This window comes from Helicoverpa armigera, chromosome 5 (assembly GCF_030705265.1).
Source record: "Helicoverpa armigera isolate CAAS_96S chromosome 5, ASM3070526v1, whole genome shotgun sequence".
In the NCBI taxonomy this organism is placed as follows: Eukaryota; Metazoa; Arthropoda; class Insecta; order Lepidoptera; family Noctuidae; genus Helicoverpa; species Helicoverpa armigera.
The window spans coordinates 2,694,482-2,715,494 of record NC_087124.1 but is presented as its reverse complement, the minus strand read 5'-3'; the positions used below and the strand labels follow the sequence as shown (position 1 = coordinate 2,715,494).

At 36.7% G+C, this 21,013-nt stretch overlaps 2 protein-coding genes across 2 annotated transcripts; both read left to right on the top strand.

Moving 5' to 3' along the window:
• Positions 1 to 222: 222 nt before the first annotated feature.
• LOC110376572 (adenylyl cyclase 78C) lies at positions 223 to 15,093 on the top strand. Its single transcript, XM_064034846.1, has 29 exons — positions 223 to 456; positions 1,406 to 1,484; positions 3,631 to 3,688; positions 4,062 to 4,135; positions 4,213 to 4,305; positions 4,592 to 4,640; positions 4,924 to 5,067; positions 5,574 to 5,788; positions 5,955 to 6,147; positions 6,451 to 6,603; positions 6,739 to 6,818; positions 7,029 to 7,202; positions 7,502 to 7,638; positions 7,898 to 8,077; positions 8,363 to 8,456; positions 8,568 to 8,636; positions 9,009 to 9,217; positions 9,573 to 9,761; positions 10,018 to 10,133; positions 10,632 to 10,803; positions 11,078 to 11,306; positions 11,609 to 11,729; positions 11,923 to 12,029; positions 12,359 to 12,461; positions 12,738 to 12,883; positions 13,199 to 13,427; positions 13,791 to 13,893; positions 14,180 to 14,322; positions 14,593 to 15,093. The coding sequence occupies exons 2-29, from the start codon at positions 1,422 to 1,424 to the stop codon at positions 14,802 to 14,804; spliced, it is 3,855 nt and encodes a 1,284-aa protein (XP_063890916.1). The 5' UTR covers positions 223 to 456; positions 1,406 to 1,421; the 3' UTR covers positions 14,805 to 15,093.
• Positions 15,094 to 19,036: 3,943 nt separating this feature from the next.
• LOC126054915 (adenylyl cyclase 78C-like) lies at positions 19,037 to 20,942 on the top strand. Its single transcript, XM_064034973.1, has 5 exons — positions 19,037 to 19,105; positions 19,974 to 20,047; positions 20,297 to 20,389; positions 20,479 to 20,518; positions 20,779 to 20,942. The coding sequence occupies exons 1-5, from the start codon at positions 19,084 to 19,086 to the stop codon at positions 20,940 to 20,942; spliced, it is 393 nt and encodes a 130-aa protein (XP_063891043.1). The 5' UTR covers positions 19,037 to 19,083.
• Positions 20,943 to 21,013: the final 71 nt, after the last annotated feature.

Below are 21,013 nucleotides of genomic sequence, written 5' to 3'. Positions count from 1 at the left end.
CTATCTAAATCTGAACCAAAACGTTTAATTTCTAGGTAAAGATAGATTACTAATTGGCCTCCGTTTATCCACAAAACCTCAATAAATTGCAATTAACAATGCCTTATACAAATAATACAGGAAAATTATTCAAAACCATATACGAAAATATATCAGGACATTTACCATTTATGTAATAATTAGTCATTAGGGTTATCCATTCGTAATATAGGCTATTTATGAAACAAACCAGTGCAGTGTTGTGTTCACAACCGGGAACGATGAACGCATGCAAGCCGTGCCTACTAGAGTACGGAAAGATACCAAAGTTATCGATATATTTTTGTAAAATATTCGGGTTCGTTTCAATGAAGTAGTGTTGTGTCGAGGTTGGTCAGTGCGTCGTCTTTGAGGCGTTCTGTCTAGTGTTTATGTGGAATAGTATCGAGAATTTAAGCGGTATTGCATTACAGAAGTGTAAGTACTTTTTTGTTTCTTTGAGAAGTTGTAAGTTTTAAGAGTGGGAGTTTTATTTGATGTAAAATTGATCGATACTAACGTCAGCAATAGCTTCGCTCGTCTTATAAGATAAGTTTTAGTGTTGTGCTTAGATTCAGGAAATTAAACACAGGCCTTTCAAATTATTCGGTTTGGAAGACAACTTTATCGCAAACACTGAGTACTGATTTTTGAAGCCTAACTTTATCTCATGGTTTCTTTTACATGCATAATAAGTAGTATTCTCCACTAAATCATTTATCTTACACTGAAATTAATTTTGAAATCATAAAGTTAGTAGTTCCTGAGATGGGCGGGTATCAACTAAACAAAAACGTAGTAATTATGTTAAGTACATAGATTACAAGTAATAGAATGGAAAACTTCTCCATTACCCTGTGCGAAGACATTTCAGTGACAAAATACCACCTAACTGTGAAATGCGGGTGAAATATTATTTTAATTTTTTGTTAATAAATTGCTTGTATAGAATCATGTGTGTAACTAATATTCCCTACAGTACCACACACGAGGATAATATTAATAATATACAATATAGAGGCAATTAAACGCTATTAATACGTATTTATAAACATATACATTTTTGCTTGTAATATGAAACGCTATTATAGTCATTATTGCAATATCATCACGGAATTTTTCCCTGAAGTTTGGTACTTAACGCTTTTTACATGTCTATTTCTATTGCAGCGAAAACTTCCTCCAAAAATACCTAGGTGTATGTATTTTTAAAGATACCTATGCGAAAACCTTATCTTAGACAAACTACCTTCCACGATATTTCGCCACGCAAATAAACCGCCACGCAAATAAGCGTCAAAACAAGACTGCATCTTTTTGACCTCACGTGTTTTCGAAGAAGGTTTAAAAATGCTTTGAATATTAAGACTACTGTATTACTTTACAGGTAAAACAAAGCAAACATGATGGAGGAACTGATACCCCCGTCAGAGGCCGGAGATGACAAGATATCAACCAGTGGAAATGTAAGTTTCGTTACTCAAAGTCCTTCAAGTTGCTTATAAAAGAGACAGTAAAACATATACTTAGTCCTCTCCTGAAAGAGTTCGAGGAGTAAATTATATTTGAGAAAGAGAGAAAAGGTGACAGTCATAGAAATCTACGTTTTTTTCACCTGGAGCCCTTTGTGTACCAGGGCCGCTGGTTTTCGGTCAGTCTCGCAGCTCCAGCAGTCGTCTAGAATAAACGCACCTCTAGGCGGGCGCCGCCTCTCATGACTACAACTCTCATGAGTACATATTACGAAGTTACCTAGCACTAAGTCCTCATAATTAGTGTGTTTTCTAATTTGTATACTTAACTCGTTGTCTAACCCTGAAGGCTGTAGACACGAAACACCGAAATACATGTTATGCCCTCGCATTGCAACCACCATTTTTCATATGCGAATGGATGTTTCTTCAAGAATTTGAACTCAAATAACCCGTCTCAAAGTTGTACACGGAAAAACTAAAAATAGGGGAACACCTGAATAATTTCAATTTGCTTTGTTTTCTCATACAGGGACGGTTTTCCTTGTACAAATTATCTCGTTTTAACTTCAGTAATTAACGAGTTTTGAATAATTAAGACCAATTCCGCTTAGTCATTTCAAGTATGCCTATTAAATTTCATTTATAGTAATGGGCTTATTTATTGTAATTGTAATGTTTAGTTCAAATATATTTGGTGACAATAACTTTTGAATTCATAATATACACAGCAGCATAATTGAAAATAACGTAAATTACGTAAAGTGATTTATTCTCACTTTTAGTGCCTTTCAATAGAAGCTTTTATCTAGGGTAATAAGGGTTGATTCGTATCTGACATATCTGTCTCATACCTCATACCTCCAATTGGTCAAATCGCCGACTTGACGGCTGGTTAAGATTTGCTTATCTAAGGACCACAAAATTCCCCGACAGCAGAACTTCAGATGATCATTATGTCATTTAGACATGATTAATGTTCTTAAATTGCTTCTGCAAAGCGTGCAAAATGTAACAAACAAATAGATGAACTCATATGCAATGTGATAAAACGATTAAAAATATAATTGAGCACAAACATGGTTGGTGGGAAAACCCGTGTCAAAAACTTCTTGGACGAAAACAGACGTTCTATATCTGAGAAACCCAAAATGAGAACGAACTGTTCTATAAGGAATAAAATATGTTTATCTTAAAAGGCAATTGTAAGTTAAATATTCTTGCTAATATAATACTAAACGGTCGCTCGTGACTTCAAATGCGGAGAAATAACAAAAATTTTACAAATTATATACTACGAGCCGTTTTCCCGCGGTTTCACCCGCATCCCTTTCTTTCAGTTTTTTGCAGTGAAATAAATTTTCAAATCGGTTTAGTAGTTTCGGAGCCTTTATGGTATCTACAAATAAACAGAAAAAAGTTTACTCTTTCGTCGATTGGTGAAAACCACTCGAAAATCGGTTCAGTAGCTTTTGAGCTTATCGCGAACAAACAGACAGACAATATGGTCATAAAAAATAGAAAAAGGACAGTTAACATAGTCCATGCGGACGAAATCGCGATCAAAGCTAGTTATTTATTTCATTCTATAATAATAATTATGTAGGCACTAAAATTAATTGTAACCACAAAATATCAATTTTCTCAATAAGTAGGTTTTGTAATTGTGGTTAATAACAACTTACACTTTTCAACGTAATGAGGCTCGCACTTGACCGTTAAGAACAGACAACAAAGTAAACATAATATAATTTATTATGAAATGTCAATACGTAAATGGAGTTAACATGACTCAGTTTGATCACGTCTCCATGAAATGGAGATGTTCCAATTAATTTAATATTATAATTAAAACCAAGTGTGACTAGTTTCTGCAAAAACAGGCCAGCCTTTTCCCAATTTACCTACTATTTACTTTACAAATACAAAAATCCTTCTTGCTTATATTGAAAAAGCAAAAATTTTCGTGAGATAGTTAATCAAGACTGGATACTCAACACGTGTTTCGTCCGTCCACAGAGTATCTTCAGGAGATTTCGACTCGTGGGCCGCTCGGGGCCTATCCGCGCATTTCATTGTATGTAATGCAAAGTAACGCCTGCTTCTATAATTTATTTAATACTTATTCTTGTGCTTCCAGAGTCGCCACTTCTCCAGAACGAGATCCACAGACAGCATGATACAATTCGAAGAAGATTGTAAGTTATATTCTTTGATATTTCACAATAGCATTAATAAACGTTCACTGACATAATTTTTTGCATATTTGTCTAGATTTAAGATATTTTTAACAATTTGCCTTGTATTAACTTTAATATGCTCTGGAATTTAAAACCAGATAAACATATATTCTACGTGGACAGACGACCTTATAAAGGTCGCCGGAAGACGCTGGATGCAGATCGCCTCCAACAGGTATCTGTGGAGATCTAAGGGGGAGGCCTATGTTCAGCAGTGGACTTCCTATAGCTGAGATGATGAGGATGATGATGAAACATATATTCTTGCCAGATCGACTCTTAAACTCCTTTATACATGATCAGTTTTATAATAAATGCTTCTCTTTTACAGTATATTCGGACGAGATGCAAAAGCCTCGCTACTGCAAAGGAATATATTGTCCATCAATTACTTCTACTTTTAAGGTAAAAACCACTCTCCCATTTGTTGTTAAATAAAGTCCTTTTCGTAACAAACTTATATTCGAATGAAATATTTGCAGACTCCCAGCATAGAACTGTCATATCAAAAGTACTCTCGGAGGCAGCGACAGAAATCCCTGATGATGGTCAACCTCGTCGATTTAGCTCTCAAAGTAAGTAAACAAGCCGATGATTTTAACTGACTGCAAACACTAAACTATTACAATAAAAAAGAAACAATTTTGGTTTGGCTCCGAAACTATCTTTCTTTCTTCCGTGATCTCATTTGAAATTTTCTTTTAATATCGGGAGTCTATTTGGAGTGACATGGAAAATATTTTGGCGGGGGAAACCGCGGCCTAAACCCCCGGGAATCAGCAATATAACATGTGCATATGTCATAATTTCAGTTTTTTTTTTCAAATTTTCAATTGTTTATGATGTGTCACCTATTTACAGATATCACTGGCTGTCATTTATACAATCGAAGATAAAGATAGAGGCAAAAGTAAGTTCCTTTTTTTAATTTAGAGTATACAATAAACTTTTAGAGTACACTGCAGCAGGTACTCAGCTGTATCAGACCGACAGAAAACTTTGATTAGAATCAAGATTTTCTTTCAAAATAATTGTCAACCACCAGGTCAACTGTCGGCTGACAGTTTAATATAGTACAGTGTGCTGGTACACGAAAAGTACCTATATATGTATACCTACTACTGAATTAGGTCTTACGCCCAGCCTATTGACAACAATGGAGGCATATGCTGATTACAATTATAATGTTTCAGAGCTATCCATCGTACCGATAATATGTACCACGGCGTTCGCTGCCCTGAACCTGATCATCTACCTGCTGTGCTGGTGGCGGCGCTTCGCTAGCAACCACTTGCATTTGGCAGCCATTGCTACCTGGGTCCTGCTCATCGTTCAAGGTATGTACTGGATTATTCTTACCTAAAATCAAAATTCGTTTATTCAAACTTGGCTGCAAAACAGCACTTTTCGAACGTCAGAAATTTACAAAAGACAGCCCCTAAAACGCCCACCCTTCACCACTTCCTATGTGTTTTTGCTGGGAAGAAGAAGTGACGCAACAAACTCCCCAGCCACTTACTTGTCTAGTAGAACCCAGTTCCCTGAACCTTTTCCTAATTACGTTGGGATCGGCTTCCAATATAACTTGTCTAGTAACTGTAACTGTAACCTACATATGACGACTTTGGACCATTGGACCATTTATGTAAATCGCTCGATTTTAGAGGTATAAAGTTTTAACTATCGCCTTCGGCTTCATACTTTCCTCTATTCATGCATTTAGCAGCCCATTTAGGGCTATTCACACACTGAATGAATATTTCAAATCGGTCAAGTAGTTACTAAAATAAACGCGTGTATTTTCCATGATATATTTCATACAAAAACATTAACATGTCCCCAGGTCTTTGCAAGCAAGGCATCGGCTACCACGAAGACCAGAACCAAGTATGGTACATGCTGTTCATAATCTTCCTCCCATACGCGATGTTCCCTCTGTCTTTATGCTGGTGTATCACCCTCGGAGTCATGTCCGGGATGGCGCAGATCGTGGCCACCCTCATATACATCAAGGAAAAGATTGAATCGGAAACTAGAGCTGCTAACTGTCTTGTTAATGTAAGTGAAACTGTAATAAAAGGCTATTTTTGTATTATATTATGTACTCCCCTTATTTACTTCCTTATATACTCCCCTTATGTACTCCCCTTATGTACTCCCCTTACGTACTCCCCTTATGTACTTAAAAAAACTTTGTGGCTCATTTATTTTTGTTTCCTTACAGAAATACACATGCAGTCTTCGTATTTTCACCAGTAATATTCTGCTGTACGTAGCTGTGAACTTCGCCGGGATGTACGCCAAGTCTCTCGTTGATTGGGGCCAGAGAAAAGTGTTCTTGGAAACGCGCAAATCCATGATCACTTTGGAGAAGACTAAAAAGGAGAGTGATAGGCAATGGAACCTTTTTCAGAGCGGTTGGTATTCACAAAAGATTTTTAGGAGTTTCTTCATTTCAGAAGGCAAAAAGTTTTTTAGAAAGAAGTCTAAGGCCCCTTGTTCACGACAATGAAGAACAACCCGTTTTTTATAACGAGTGAGGAAACTCTGGAATTTACAATATATTTATGAGCAAAAGTACCTTAATACATTAGTCTTCTCTGGTTTGTTAACGTCTTCAATTAGTCACTTTGTCACTTTTACTTATGTACCTTATATTACAAATATAGAGGTACATTTACGCTTTTGATAATAGTACTGTATTGACTGGGAAATTGCAGTGATACCAGACTTCTTAGCGAAGAAGATCTCCAGCCACGTAGCGGCTATGACCGGCGGGGAGATACAAGAGCAGCAGTTCAGCCGACTGGTGGACGTCGTTCAACATCATCAGGACGTCTCCATATTGTTTGCTGATATTAAGGGATTTACTGGTAAGATTTCTTGATCATCCAGAAATTAATAATCATCGTGCCTATGTTTCCAATAATTGGATTAATATGCCACCTAGCAAGCATTGGACTTTTTCCCTTAGAGGTTGATGTCTGATTTTTTTTATTGTGTTTCAGAACTCTCAAGCAAATACAGTGCGCAGGACTTAGTAGTATTACTAAACACGCTGTTTGCTGGCTTCGACAAGTTGGCTGCGGTAAGATTCTTATTTGCAAAGGAGTCAAAATCAAAAGACATAAGTAATCCATGTGTTACGAAATCAGCAGTCGCTATCATTATCAGGCCACTTAAGGCATTGTTGGACGAAACCTAGGCTGCTGCTTCTTGAATAGATTTTGTGAATGTAGTATGGAAGCAATTATATTCATTGTCTTATCGGTCATAGTAAAGTATAACAAATCCTCAGGAGAACAACTGCGTTCGCATCAAGTTGCTGGGTGACTGCTACTACTGCGTGAGTGGTCTACCGGAACGAAGAGAAGACCACGCTCACTGCTGCGTGAACATGGGCCTGCACATGATACGCGCCATACGAGAGGTGCGGAAAGCCATGAAGGCGCCGTCTTTGCCGACTATTGATGTGAGTAGACTTTTTATGGACGAATCTTAGCTATGAATAGAGAAAGTTAACCGGTTCAAAATTACAAGCCCATTTAAAAGACCACAGCATTCCGGCCACGTAGATGATTTGCTATTTCTTCGACATAGTAACCAATTCTTGAAAACACTTGGCTTATCTCTATTCCTCTGATACATCGAAGACTTAGAAGTCCAAATTCTGAGGTGCCTATTAATAATCCAGCCCCCAGTGATTGTAACATCATCTCGGTCATAATCATTATATGTATTCATCTTCTAAAACACTCCATGTTTATTCAGGTGGACCTGGACATGCGTATCGGTATACACAGCGGGAAGGTGCTCTGCGGAGTCCTGGGGCTGCTTAAATGGCAGTTCGATCTGTGGTCTCGTGACGTCACTCTCGCCAACCACATGGAGAGTGGCGGTATACCTGGGTAATTCACTTCCCTTCTCTTCACCTTCCTCGTAAAATACGAAAATACGTCGAAAAATTTGGTCCTCATCGCTGTCACCTGGCAGTACATACCATACTATACTCAAATACCTTGTTATTGAGGTTTTATTTTGCGCCGTTTGCGGGTTTATGCTTCTTAATACGCAGGTATTCAGCTGGCCCCGCGAAGCTTTTCTAGCAAAACGGGTTATTGCAAAAATTTACAATTTCATGTAATGTTTAATAAATATTTTTTCCAGTCGCGTACATATATCTTCAGCTACCTTAGAGTGTCTGAATGGGGCATTTGAAGTGGAGCCAGGAGACGGTGGATCACGAGATCCATTCCTCCGGGAACATCATCCTAACACGTACTTCATTAAGTGCAAGGAACAAGAGCTAGTAGACGAACTCTTCGAAAAATACTCACGGAGTAATAGGTAAGTCCATAATATGTACATTATAAAAGTTGAAACAAAACAAAAAGTCAAAATATTTTTTTTATTTCAAATTGGCATGGATTAAATGCGTCAAACTAGTTGCACTGTTGCAAAAAGTTGGTCTCATGGTGAAGAACCGGCAAGAAACTCAATGGACACTCTTTAAAAAAACAATTTCTTACAATAGTTTTGAACTATTCATGAAAAAGTTATATAATGCAAATTATGTATTAAAGATTATACAAATATAAAATATTTAATTCTTAAACGTTCAATATGACACAGCTTGCCGGCACCGACTCAGCTTACTTGGGAATCACCTTCGCGTCGACCCAGCAGTACCATGGAGGAATGGACGCCCAAGATGCCCTTCGCAGACGTAATGAACTTAATTTTATTTTTGCCACTTAATATTGTTATGTGTACCAACTCATTTATAATATCTCTCACTTTTATAGTCCTATTGACTTATCAATACTTCTTGTTACAGTGCTATGACGGTGAATTTGACTGCAAGGAAGACCTGATTAAAGATGTGCCAACCATGTCTGAAGTTGAGGTGAGGAATTACTGTAGTTTTATAGTTACTTACAACTTCAAGCTATACCTATTAGTGACAACGCTATGAGGCAAATGTTGAATCTTCTTCATCTTTTATTTTTGATTATGTTATTTTATTTCCGTCATTACTTATGTGAATAAACTGTTGTTCTTACTGATTTACTTTCTTCCTCTAACTTGAATCATGCAAGTATGTAAGAATGCTAGTCAAAGCAGTTTTTTTATTAATAGGCCTTTAAGAGGTCCTTTGAAACGCCAATATAGTATTTTCGGGCGAAATAATCAACAGCATCATAAACAGCTGACATGAATCATATTTCACACAACAAAGTCCCAAAATTGCACTCAGCAAATTCCCATTTGTTTCCAGGAAACCGACTTAATAAACCACTTGATAGAGATGAAGTCTATGCAAAGGATGCGCCTACGTTCCATGTACGGTTGGACCCTGAAGTTCAACCGACCCACGCTGGAGGCGCAGTTTGGCAGACTGGACGAGGAGACCTTCAAGTCTAATGTTATGTGCTGTTTAGTGCTGTGGCTGTTTGTCGTGGCTGTACAGACTCTCGTTAACTACAAGTAAGTGGAAGTAAGACTAGTTTAGAAGAGGTGAACGCAATTTTGACGAGTGTTTGGTACAGTAATATTTGAAGGTGTAATAATAATAAAGAGACCTTTAATGCATTTTGAAGAAAGGTTAGGAGGGAAATGTGGTTTCCGTTAAGCCCGACCCAAAAGTTAACCTAAATTATTTGTAGACTAAATATCAGTCCATATTAAATTCCATTACTATTGGAATTCAGTAACAAGAGATCTTAGAGAGCTGCACATCGGACCTTTGCTTGAGAAACGAGACACATACTTAACAACTTATCAATACCAATGAATGAATGAACCTTGTACAATGCAGAAAATAATTATTTCATCTTTACAGCTGCGAGGACCTCGTAAAAATCCTATTCACAATGACGATTCCCCTCACCCTGTCTTTCGCGCTGGTGATGATGGAAGAGTACCCGAATGTGAACCAGTTCCTCTACAATATTTCCAAAAGGCTGAACAATATGCGCCGGTTCAAAATGGTCCATATCTGCTGTTTCATCTCCATCATGACTATAACGAGGTATGAACCACTTTTTGTTAGCGAAATTCCAGTCGTATTACTTAATGTCATAAGGTTGATAATGTGTTGGTCAGAAGCGATGTTCTATTGTTTATTCATATTATCGTCTACATCTGAACATAATTTTTGGGGAAGAAGTTAACATAGTCTTTGTTTGGCTTTTGATGGATCGTAGATTCATGTATCAAAGTGATGTATTTATTCCGTCTCCACGTTTAACCCGCCACTCATTTGTCTTCATTTCTTTATATTTCAGCACCGTGAAATTGTATACCTGTCCGATGTTATTGCGGGATAAAACTCCAAGATTTCTATCTGCATCCATACCTAAAGTAGCCTGCAACGATACAATCACTGCATCTTTGCCTCCAGGTTTGTATCAAACTAAGTCCGCATTACCTACGTTGAAGTGCTTACGAATAAAGATTGAGTAAGTACCTTACTACTTTTTTTCTTAGTCAACTGCGTGGTGCAGAATGGCTTCATTACAAAACCTATTCTTCTTCCCTCTTCTATTATCCATGCATAATTTTTATCGACCGTGATACCTTCTACCCTCCTTTTTTTTAACGATGGCAAAAATTATCAAATGACCCCTCCCGTTGTGGATTAGCAGCGGTGAGGGAGTGTCAGACTTTTATTGACTAAAAATCAATCGTGTTTCTTCGTAGGCCTTTAATGTACCAGGGCCGCAGGTCGTGATACCCCCTTATATTTGAATTTGTGAAATAACTCCAAACATTAAGAAAGAAGTACCAGTAAGGATACATTATAATCGATTCTTGCTTCAGACTCGTGCTATTATTTCTTAAGGTTAACCTTTTTGTCGGGCCTTTTTACTATTAACTTTTATCCTACCTTGCTCACCAGACGAGTGCTATCGTCCGGAGTACGTGGTGTTCACGTGGGTGCTGTGCCTGGTGGCACTCACCTCCGTACTCAGGCTGTACTTCCTCGTCAAGGCGCTGCTGGCCACCGTCAACGTGATCATGTACTGCATCCTGCTCATCAACTACTACGATTATTATAAAAACGAGAATGAGTAAGTAGAAACCATTATTATACACGTACTTCATCACTTACCTATTTTTTTGTACGTTCTCTCATCTTTGATTTCCTTTTTCTATTTTCATTAAAAGCCTGTATGCGTAGGTATAGGTAAATTATCTATATCCATACTCAGACATGAGTACGATCAAACTACAGGTTTAAAATATCCGCTGGCTTATCGTTTTGCAGCGCGTGCTTGGTCTTATACTCATACGTATTCAGCTGATTCTGAATGTTTTTTTACCAAATATATTCCTTTCTTCCAGATTACTTCCATCACAGATGCTGGTACTAATGATAGGGTTCCTAGGGGTGGTGGTCATTCATGCACGGTTGTTAGAAGTCATATCCCGACTGGACTTCCTATGGAAACTGCAAGCGAAGACTGATCTCGACGAGATGGAGTACACGCAACGGCTAAACAGACATTTGCTTAAATACATACTGCCAGATCACACGGTCAATTATTTCTTGAGTAAAGATTGGCATCCGAATGTGAGTAACTTGGTTTTCTTCATGAATTAATTTTATAGCTTAACTTGTTGGTTGAAGAAAGTTTTGAGTAACAGCAATATAAATGATTGATAACGTAGAACACCTAAGATGGCATAAACGATTGTCTTTTTAATTTTGAAGTCATTGTTTCTAAAGAGTCCTTATTTAGTCTAATCTACTATTTTTTATTTCTAATTTGTCATGTTCCTTCTAGAACCCTATGTGTACCAGGGTAACTCGGTAACTCTTTCAAACAATGCCGCAGCCCCAGCACGACCACTGACTTTCCATTTTTTTTCCAGAACCTTTACTCTCAAGTCCACGAGGAAGCCGGAGTGATGTTCGCATGTATCGCTAACTTTGACGAGTTTTATTCGGAGAAGAATGCGCTCAAATGTATGCGTGTGCTCAACGAGATAATATGTAATGTATCAACATTTTTTATAGTAACTACAGAACCCACAGAACTACAATGTTATATGTATAGTATGTGACATTATAACGTTTCTCTGCCGGTAAAGTTAATTTGGATTTTTGTCTTCTTAAAGCTAGATTTTTACCCCATGGACATGGACTTATATGAACAAGTATTAACGTAAGCATTCTCCTTTTATAGTTTCCTTCGACAAGCTGTTGCTGCAACAAAAATATAAGAGTATAGAGAAGATCAAGACAGTCGGAGCTACGTATATGGCTGCTTCAGGACTCAAGTGTGACAACGTGGTAATTTCAAAACTTTCACTTTTACTCGACTACATACTTACTTATTGCTTAGTAGAATAAATTAAGAGACACAACGTCAAACACAGCATAGATATTTCGGAATCTTTTTGTAAGAATGCCTATATAAGCTATAGTCAGTATCTATCTTCTTGTAGTAGTCGGATTACACTTACCGTTCTGTTAATCTCCATAATGATTTCTGAGAACGATCAAACCATCGACCAATCAAAAGATTGCAGCGTGCGTGGGCTTTTAAAGAACAATTCGTGTGAGGATCTATCTACAAAGTATACCGTATGTGTATACCGAAATTTAATTTTCTTGTTTAGTCACGAGACCGCGAGGGACATTTATGCACGCTGGTGGACTTCGCAATGGATCTCCAGGAGACTATCACTAAGAACAGCGAGTACGGATTCCGATTAAGAATAGGTAAGAATCCTAAGACGAACAAATCGATGTATTGAACAGCAGTAACTCTGTTGTCGCGCTTCTACGCCAATCTGCTGAACCCATTTAAATAGAATTTAGTACATAAACATGCGGTCTATCTGGCCGCAAGAAGAGGATTCCTCAAGATGCAGGTGGAACCGCAGAGAACAGCTACTAAAGAGCATTGAAATATTTGTTACCTATTTCTTATTCTGGACAATTACCGTTGAATTCATAGGCTGACTATTTACGGCGACCAAACCATTTTATTTTCAGGTATTGGTTGTGGTCCCCTAGTTGGTGGAGTCATAGGTGCCTCGAAGCCAGTGTACGACATCTGGGGCAACACCGTCAACGAAGCTTCACGCATGGAGACCACGGGAGAAATGGACAAGATACAAACCACTGCATATACTAAAGAGGTGAACTATTTTGCCAAAATACACGCGGTCTTTAATTTAACAGTTTAAGTAGCTTGGGTCTTTCGTGAACTCAATGTTTTATATGGAGATTTAAAAGGAGCGTAGAACGACCATCGACGAGGTCTAAGGATGAGGAAGTGTTGAACATAAGGTTGGTTGATTTTGAATTCCAACCTTGAATTTGAATTTTGAAAAGTGAAACCGGCTAGAAAGCACGTACCCGTGACCTTATAGGCAAATAGACTGAAATATTTTTTCAAATTGGACTAGCAATTCTTGAGGTTAGCACTCAAACATTCTTTATTTGTCATGTAGCTTCTGAGCAAGTACTACCAGATGGAACGACGAGGAGAAATCAACGTCAAGGGCAAAGGAATAATGGAAACCTGGTGGGTGGTAGCGAAGACGACTACGTATCCTGGACTGATTCCTCCGACGGATGACAGGCCGGCCATGCCTCCGCGGTCGCTGGCTGCCCTGGTGTCCTCCATGATGCAGTCTCGCAAGCGCATCTATACGCACCCACTTGATGCTGCTGCTACACGTGAGTACCAAGAAGCTAAGAGTTATGGCTGTAGGCAAACAAGCAACCTTAAATTACGTAAATAAAGGTTTAAAGACAGGTCCTGTCCCAGTTCACTGACAACATAGACATCAGCTTACATAAAAAAATCGGTTTAAAATGAATTTTCATGTTGAATTTTCAAAGTAAATAGGTTGTTTTAAGAAAAACGATCGCTTATGTCGCCGGTTTAACTTGGGCCTAAGTCTATTATACCTAATTGCGTCTAAAAGTTGAGTTGCGGCTACTCTGTTGCCAACAGTAATAATCAGAACGCATTTCTTTGTAACATGCATAAGTACAGAATACATATAGTATGGTAAAGTAAATTTTGATGTGTTTTAGCTAAAAGAAACGACAGTGTGCGCAAGAATCGCGCAGTGACCGCTCCGTGCGGCTCTCGTCCAAGCTCCACGTTGTGGCGCTTCAGACCAAGAAACGCTAAGACGTAAGTTTTATTCAACATATCTTTATAGCCTGCTACTTCAAACGTAACTTACACAACACGTACGAGAAGTCCTATATGTCTGTTTGAAATCCACTCAGAATGCTACATCAGCGTTCGAAAAAGAAAATCTGAATTTCATAAAGTTATGTATGTGAATTTTATATAAGATCTAGCATCGATATTTCTTCTCCCAGTTTGGTATTTTAGACCAAGCAGAAATAGAGACTTAGTAAAATCAATTATGAACTTTTTCAAGCTTTATTTATCAATTTATAACGTGTTTCAGAGTGGGCAATGACTCAGATTTGGGTGATGTCTGCATTAGAAGAAAGGCCCCGAATCGCGGCCCTGATGCTCTGAAGCCGGCGACTAACGCAGGTTTTACTTTAGACGAGAATGAACCTTCACCTGCAGCCCCATCGACCACAGGTACCTATGATTACTTTATTTTATTTAGAGAGAAAAAAAAAATACATACTCTTTTCGAAGAAATCTGCTCCTAAGTCTGACAAATACTCTGCCGAATCATAAACGGTTCATTCAGACGTGAGATAATCGCGCTTTAGATGACAAGCACACGTGCATGCATACATTCATAAGTACACACAGGTCAAATTGAGAACCTTTTTGTTTTGAAGTCGGTTAAATAAAACCACATTTCCGAATTTTAATTTCTTTTATATTTTTCTTCTTTATTAGGTGCAGAATCACGATCAAAGGCAGCAAGTTTTTCTACCATGTCATCCTTCGACGGTTCGGCAGGCTCTTTGCGTATGCGTTCCATAACCAACGCATTCCTTTTGAAAAACAGAGCCAAAAATAAGAGTGACAAAGAGAAACTGTGTATAGAAGAGAAAGAGAGCGGAGATGCAGACAAGGATTGTGGTACAACAAGAAGCTTACAACTATGACTGGAGGCAAATGATTAGTTTAATTAAGGAAATAAAATAGGCCAACATATGTGAAGTGGATTTCAGTCATACCCAGACTATTAGCTTCTTGTTACCTAACTTCAAAAATAAGGTTCCATTGAAAAGGTAACAAACGAGAGGCCAATTTCTTAATTGAAACCATCTTAATACTCACCAGAACTTCACCTGTATATGATTTTTTTTTAACACTAAGTTGCTTGATATGCCAAGAAAGAGTAATTTGTAGGTAGTATTTGAATAAGGTAGTTTGACATATTTGCTTAGCGAAAAGTGAGACATTTATGATGAATTAAATGTAAAGTAAAGAAGTGGTTACATGTCTTGCCAAAGGTTTTTATTATTATAAGATTTTAATTTTTTTTTTTTAAATCAGCCTATGTGAACTGATCTCTAAATAGATTGCAGAAAAAACGTAAGTAGGTAGGCGTTAAGAAGATATTAAAAATTAAGTATAAAATATTATTGTAGATTTTTTTTTATATTAAGGTATACTTTTGGCAATACATAAGCTTAAGAGTAGGTACATAACTTTGTTTAAAAAAAGAGTATATACCTAAGTAGGTGTTACTGTATATTTTTAAAGATTACCATAAAGTTACTTTAAGATGTGTTATGTTTAAATGGTGTCATGTAATTAATAAAATAATTTAATATCTAATAACTTTAATTTATCATAACAGACTAATCATCATCAGAATTTTTTTCCAAAATTTTCCCTACCTGTAAGAACTGTCAACTCAAGTTTCATCAAAATCCGTTCAGATATTGCAGAGTGAAAAACCGAACCCACAAACTTTCACAATTCTACTTCTGTTCTGTTACAGCCTTTTTATTGTCCCACTGCTGGGCACAGGCCTCCTATCACACGGAGAAAGATTGAGCATAATCACCACGCTTGCTCAATGCGGGTTGATGATTTCAGTCTTTATAGTCCAGGTTTCCTCAAAATGTTTTCCTTCACCATTTTTTTATCAACTATTGGTGTCTAAGATTACTTAGAAAGCACATACAAACTTAGAAAAGTTGCATTGGTACTTGCCTGACCTGGAATCGAACCCACACCCTCATACTCGAGAGGTTGGTTCTTTACCCACTAGGCCACCCACCACGACAATACTTCTTATAATATTAATATTATTTCCTACCTATCTAAGAAAAACATCCACCTCTCACATTTTTAAAGTTCCTATCCTATCCTCCATTAATATATAACAGCGTTGAGGATAACCAACAATGGCGTATGTAGGTAGTTACCCCGTAGTATAGATTTGAACTTATCAGTTACTTTAGTGTGCGTTCGCGCAGCGGAATGTTGTTGAATTTAAAGATTTTAATTATGCAGATAATTAGTGTAAGACGTCCTATAATTGTGTATGGTAAATAAATGTTTGTGTATGGAGCCATTGTGGAGAAATTCACCAAAAACAAATTCCGCTGGGCGAACGTTGGCGAACGTTGTCCTGGCGGAACTTTTTTTAATCCATAGACTTTAGAAGAAAAGAGATGTGTCCGAAAATTAGTGTGTATTTGTGTATAATTGATTATGTATGAATGAAATCAGTGCATGCATAAACTTCGGAGAAATTCAAGTTTCCGCTACGCGAACGTTTCGCCATTAGCTAGTTTTCATATAAAGCGTTTACATAGAGAGCTGTAGATTTTTACATACGTTGTTTTGAATTTGTTTATATTTGTTTAAAAAACAGATTTAGAAAAAGTCGTAGGGTTTAAAAGATAAAAATATAAACGTAAAATACACTTATTAGGTCTTAGTTCTTAAAGTAGGTATGCAGTTTGGGGTCTAGATTTTCACGTTTACACAAACCGTGTAAGTGTCTCCAACATGTTGCCAAGTATCAATGATGTTCCGTTAGTAATTAAAAAAACTTTTTACAAAAAAATAAAACCGACTCCCAAAAACACTGAAAAGCAAAAAAAAGCTATTCTTAGGTGCATCGGCCTAGAAGTCAGTGTCTAATGGATGTAACTAAGTTTATTTCGCCACCGACTTCTAGGCCGATTTCTAATTTTTTATTTTTAGCTTTTCAGTGACAAGCATAGTTGTCACTATCCGCATAAGTGTAAAGTTCTTATCAATACGAACAATATAAGCCCAAACACGAGGTAGTTTACATATTCAATTGTCGAGTTCCCTCGACCTTCTCTGGTCTCCATCATCAGGTCAGCTTCAAACCTTCACTGTTGCAAAGGTCTTGTCAATACGAACAAAATAAGCCCAAACACGAGGTAGTTTACACATTCATTGTTCAAGTTCCCTCAACCTTCTCTGGACTTCATCATCAGGTCAGCTTCAAACCTTCACCACTGCATAGTGTTATCAGACATACGCCTTAGTGTCAAGCTTTTACCCTACGTATGCCTACAATTTTCGAAAGTTGCCCTCGATTTCTCAGGGTTTCCATCATCAGATCCTGACCTGGTGACTATGGGACCACCTGGGAGGTAAACCCTATTAAACAAAAAAAAAATTTTGCAAATCGGTCCAGGCGTCTCCGAGTAATCGGTGAACATACATAAAAAATAAAAAAAAAAAAAAAGATCCCGACGAATTGAGAACCTCCTCCTTTTTGGGAAGTCGGTTAAAAAGTTATAGGATATTTTACCATGAATAGATCACTGTTTACAAAGCAGTCGAATATCACGACGTTCTAAAGGAATTGCATGGTAAAATGTATGCCAATAATTAGTTTAATCATTCAACTATTCACTTGCAAAATTTCATGTCATTAAATTCAGTAATTAAAGAAAGACAATTAAAATACTGACGGAGCATCGAAACCCTACATAATCCGACCAAGTTCGGATAGCTACAAAAAAGCGGCCGTGCCATATGTCTAAGCAACGTTCTTAACTTGATAGGTTAGTATTTATTAATATGGTACAGTTGCGTACACAAGCGTTAGGAAAAATAAAACAATTGTATTTCTTGATTGAAAAATATTTTTTTAATAATAATGCCACTATCTACGATAAAAATAAATCTTCAATTAACAAGTACTTCTCTATTTAAATATCCGTGTACAAAAATATTTTTATTATTATTACTTACATAAATTACTTGACTACGTGATTAAAAATAACGTTAATAAACGCTACGTATTTTAACTAAAATGTCGTAGATAGTGGCATTATTATTTTAAAAAAAAATTCATTCAAGAAATGCAATTGTTTTATTTTTTCCTAACGCTTGTGTACGCAACTGTACCATATTAATAAATATACTAACCTTCCAAGTTAAGAACGTTGCTTAGACATATGGCACGGCCGCTTTTTTGTAGCTATCCGAACTTGGTCGGATTATGTAGGGTTTCGATGCTTCGTCAGTATTATAATTGTCTTTCTTTAATTACTGAATTTAATGACATGAAATTTAGCAAGTGAATAGTTGAACGATTAAACTAATTATTGGCATACATTTTACAATGCAATTCCTTTAGAACGTCGTGATATTCGACTGCTTTGTAAACAGTGATCTGTTCATGGTAAAATATCCTATAACTTTTTAATTACTAACGGAACATCATTGATACTTGGCAACATGTTGGAGACACTGACAAGGTTTGTGTAAACGTGAAAATCTAGACCCCAAACTGCATACTTTAAGAACTAAGACCTAATAAGTGTATTTTACGTTTATATTTTTATCTTTTAAACCCTACGACTTTTTCTAAATCTGTTTTTTAAACAAATATAAACAAATTCAAAACAACGTATGTAAAAATCTACAGCTCTCTATGTAAGCGCTTTATATGAAAACTAGCTAATGGCCAAACGTTCGCGTAGCGGAAACTTGAATTTCTCCGAAGTTTATGCATGCACTGATTTCATTCATACATAATCAATTATACACAAATACACACTAATTTTCGGACACATCTCTTTTCTTCTAAAGTCTATGGATTAAAAAAAGTTCCGCCAGGACAACGTTCGCCAACGTTCGCCCAGCGGAATCTGTTTTTGGTGAATTTCTCCACAATGGCTGCATACACAAATTTTTATTTACCATACACAAATATAGGACGTCTTACACTAATTATCTTCATAATTAAAATCTTTAAATTCAACAACATTCCGCTGCGCGAACGCACACGTTACTTTAATTAACAGTATATTTTATGCTGAATTTACACTTATTTATATAGGTAAGGATATTGCATAAATCGCACTTGTTGTTGACAGACGTTTTTACATTTGCAAGGAATTTTATTTTTTTGTTTTTTTTTACCTGTGTGCTAAAATGCAAGAAAGTGAGCGTCAAGGTAAGTGTTATAAGGTATATAAAATTATACTCATTCTAATATAATTTTCTAAAAAAAAAATCTACTGTGTGTTCGTGGTGATGTCTTGTCCCTGTAAAACTCACTAAAGGATATACAACAAAATACTTATTAGGTAAGTAAAACCTATTTGACTACTCAATTAATTAGAGATATTTCATATCGAATTACTTACTGTTTTTTCGTGAAGTAAATTTTTAATTAGTTCATATTTTTTTAACCGAAAAAACATGCTTAGTTGAGTTATTGTTATTATCATATTTACTTAATTTTCCTTATGCGCGCACCTCATTCTAATTATTGCATATATGGACTGGAATGTTGTAAGATAAATCCGGGAAAATTTAATAACAAACCAAAATAACAAAGTCACATTTTTATGCACATTATCGCAAATGTTGTGATGTTTACCAAGAAAGATGAGAGACCAGTCCTTCCAAATTCCAAAATTATGAGATACCTAACTAAGACAGAAAAATAAGAACTAGGTACTCGTATTCATACTTACTCCAATTAACACGCATGTGTCAATGAATACACTTGCTAAAGCATGCTAAGAGTTCGATAAGCTTTGTTTGAGCAACTTTCTGAATCCTCAATATCCCCCGGTCGGTCTTTGCAGCATGTCTTCCTCTCCCATACTCCTCTATCTGGCGTCGCCTCACCTGGGACATTCTTTCCAGCCATATTATTATAGTCTTTCACACCATCCCTCCATCTTTTTATCGTCCTTTCCTCTACCTTTATCCATCTGAATGAAACAAATTATTATTCTTCCTCATATATTATTGTATTATTACAAATGCTTACAGCGTATAGGTAACTTAGTTAATTTAGATTTTGTTTCTAGCAGCGTCGGCGACCATGCCTTCGCCACGCTACTTCAGAGGGATATACTGTCCAACCATCGCAGACAGTTTTCTGGTAAGCCCGTATTTTGAGGTTTTCAACAACATGATATTAAAGCATCGTCTCAGAAGAAATTCCATCGTCATAAAGACTAGTTAAGTACGCAGTAGATGTAATATAGAAATAATACAGACCAGAATAACCGTTTGTGTGCGTCCCAGTGACATAATATCATTCCTCCAGCTGAGCCTTTCAAACGACAGCACTGAATATCAGACACTGGAGAAATAAATGTTCAATTTTTAAAGCCTGTCTGTTTTCCAGGACAAAGCAGATGAACGATCATACCAAAAGGTTTCTAGGAGACAGCGACAGAAATCCATAGTCTTGGTGAACCTTATAGATTTGGCACTGAAAGTAAGAATCCATTTTTTTATCAATGTTTGTTTAAGATCTATACATAAGTACAAAGAAGTAAGAGTAGGTAAACTGATCTTCTCTTTCAGGTTGGACTAATAATCATCTACACAGTTGGCATCGTAGATGGTAAGTTTTACTGTTTTACTCAACGTACGAAATGCCATATATTACCACCACCATATATTTTGCCAAAATTAAAGAGAATTAAGATCCACAGGTTACATACAGGCTCCTGTATAAGCATTTTAGAATTTGGAATGACTCTCTTGATATTTGCAAAAAAAGAATCTTCCAAAATTGTATCAAAATAATTTACCACTTTAATTCTTTAATTAATTTTATATTAACGTTCTTCCTAAACCTTCATAAAATGTCCGTATTTACAGCACTGGAGCTGAGTTTGCAGCAAATCCTATGGACGACAATTTTCATGATTTGCAACGTGTGTTTATGCTCGATCTGCTTCTGGCCACGCTTCGCCTCAAACTATCTTCATTGGGCAGCCGGAGTCACCTGGATTTTATTAATTGTTCAAGGCATGTATACATAGACGACTTCTAGATATATGGACTTTGCTGTTGAGGTAATCTCTCCAAATTTTAAAACTACTTGTCATTAAAT